General features: G+C 44.6%; 1 protein-coding gene across 1 annotated transcript; it reads left to right on the forward strand.

Moving 5' to 3' along the window:
* The first annotated feature begins 307 nt into the window (after nt 1–307).
* On the forward strand, nt 308–1,255 carry LOC132766512 (olfactory receptor 1f45-like). Its single transcript, XM_060760860.2, has one exon. The coding sequence runs from the start codon at nt 308–310 to the stop codon at nt 1,253–1,255; it is 948 nt and encodes a 315-aa protein (XP_060616843.2).
* Nucleotides 1,256–1,485: the final 230 nt, after the last annotated feature.

Raw genomic sequence — 1,485 nt, forward strand, 5'->3', positions numbered from 1 at the left:
GAGGAGGTCTGTCTACTATAACATTCTAGGTTTGTAGTTTTGCCAGGAGGTGCACCCTGCCTGAGAGCCTAAAAAACCTTCCTTAAACTGAAAATCTCCAGATTCCATTGAACTTTACCTTAGTGGTTAAAAAGGAGTAATCACATTGTGATTGTGGAGTCTGAAATGACTCCTGGGACCATCATGGGAAATAAACTAACCCTTTTCACCTAGTTTTTTTTGCCCTCCTCCAGTGGATAAATGAGAAGCTTCCCTCACAGGTAGATTGCATTTCCATATATATATTTCTCTCTCTTATAGGTAAAAAATGGTCTGGATGAACCAAACAAACCACTCTGACTTTGTCCTCTTAAGCCTCTCCAGCCAGTTTGAACACCAAGGTCTCTTTTTCCTAGTTTTTCTCGTGGTCTACATGTTGTGCCTTTTGGGAAATCTTCTGATTATTGCGCTCATCCATTTTGATGACCACCTTCTCCATACCCCAATGTACTTCTTCCTCAGCCACCTCTCCCTAGTCGACACCTTCTTTGTTTCCACCACTGTGCCCAAGATACTGTCAAATTTGATGTCCCAGACAGAGACCATCTCCTACAGAGGATGTTTGACTCAGATATATTTCTTTTTGACTTTTGGCAATACTGATAATTTCCTCCTGGCTTGCATGGCATATGACCGCTATGTGGCCATTTGCCATCCATTACACTATACCACCGTGATGAGTCACCAGGTCTGCGTCTTCTTGGTGTCTGGCTCTTGGATCTTCTCTTCTCTTCACTCCTTGCTCTACACACTTCTGATCTCACAGCTTTCTTTCTGCACCTCTTGGGAGATTCCCTACCTCTTCTGTGATGTCTATCCCCTCCTTGATATTTCCTGTTCTGACACAAGGCTCATAAAGATCCTGGCACTGACAGAAGGTGTGGTGGATATTCTAGGACCTTTTGCCCTCATTGTTATCTCCTATGCATGCATATTCCATGCTGTAATGAAAGTCCCAATGGCTGGCAATCAGCGTAAGGCCTTCTCAACCTGTGGCCCTCACCTGGTTGTTGTAGTCTTGTTCTACAGCACTATCAGCTGCCTCTATTTCCAGCCTACTTCTGCTTACTCAGCCCACAAAGGAACTTTCCTCTCTCTCCTGTATGCAGTGCTCACCCCGACACTTAACCCCTTCATCTACAGCCTGAGGAACCACGACATCAAGGCCTCCATGGCAAGGCTGCTAGTCAAGTCCAGGGCTGTTTTGAGGGAGTGAGACTCTAGAGCAGTGAAGATGATGGAGAGAGATGAAGAGGTGGTGCTGGAAAAGATGGCAGTAGAGGAAAAGGTGGTTACCTTCTTGATGACTACTCTTAAATTATGGATTCTATTCATCAGGAGGAAAGGCTGGTTTTCTGTTTTCTCCTCCTTCTCATGGTGGGCAAAGACCCTTTTTATTTAGGCACACATTTGGAGAATTGTCTAGCTGATTAAAAAAGGACTTTG

Source organism: Anolis sagrei, chromosome 2 (assembly GCF_037176765.1).
Source record: "Anolis sagrei isolate rAnoSag1 chromosome 2, rAnoSag1.mat, whole genome shotgun sequence".
Lineage (NCBI taxonomy): Eukaryota > Metazoa > Chordata > Lepidosauria > Squamata > Dactyloidae > Anolis > Anolis sagrei.

Excerpts from the sequence above, each read along its gene's own strand:
- LOC132766512 (XM_060760860.2), top strand. The coding sequence starts at position 308 with ATGGTCTGGATGAACCAAACAAACCACTCTGACTTTGTCCTCTTAAGC.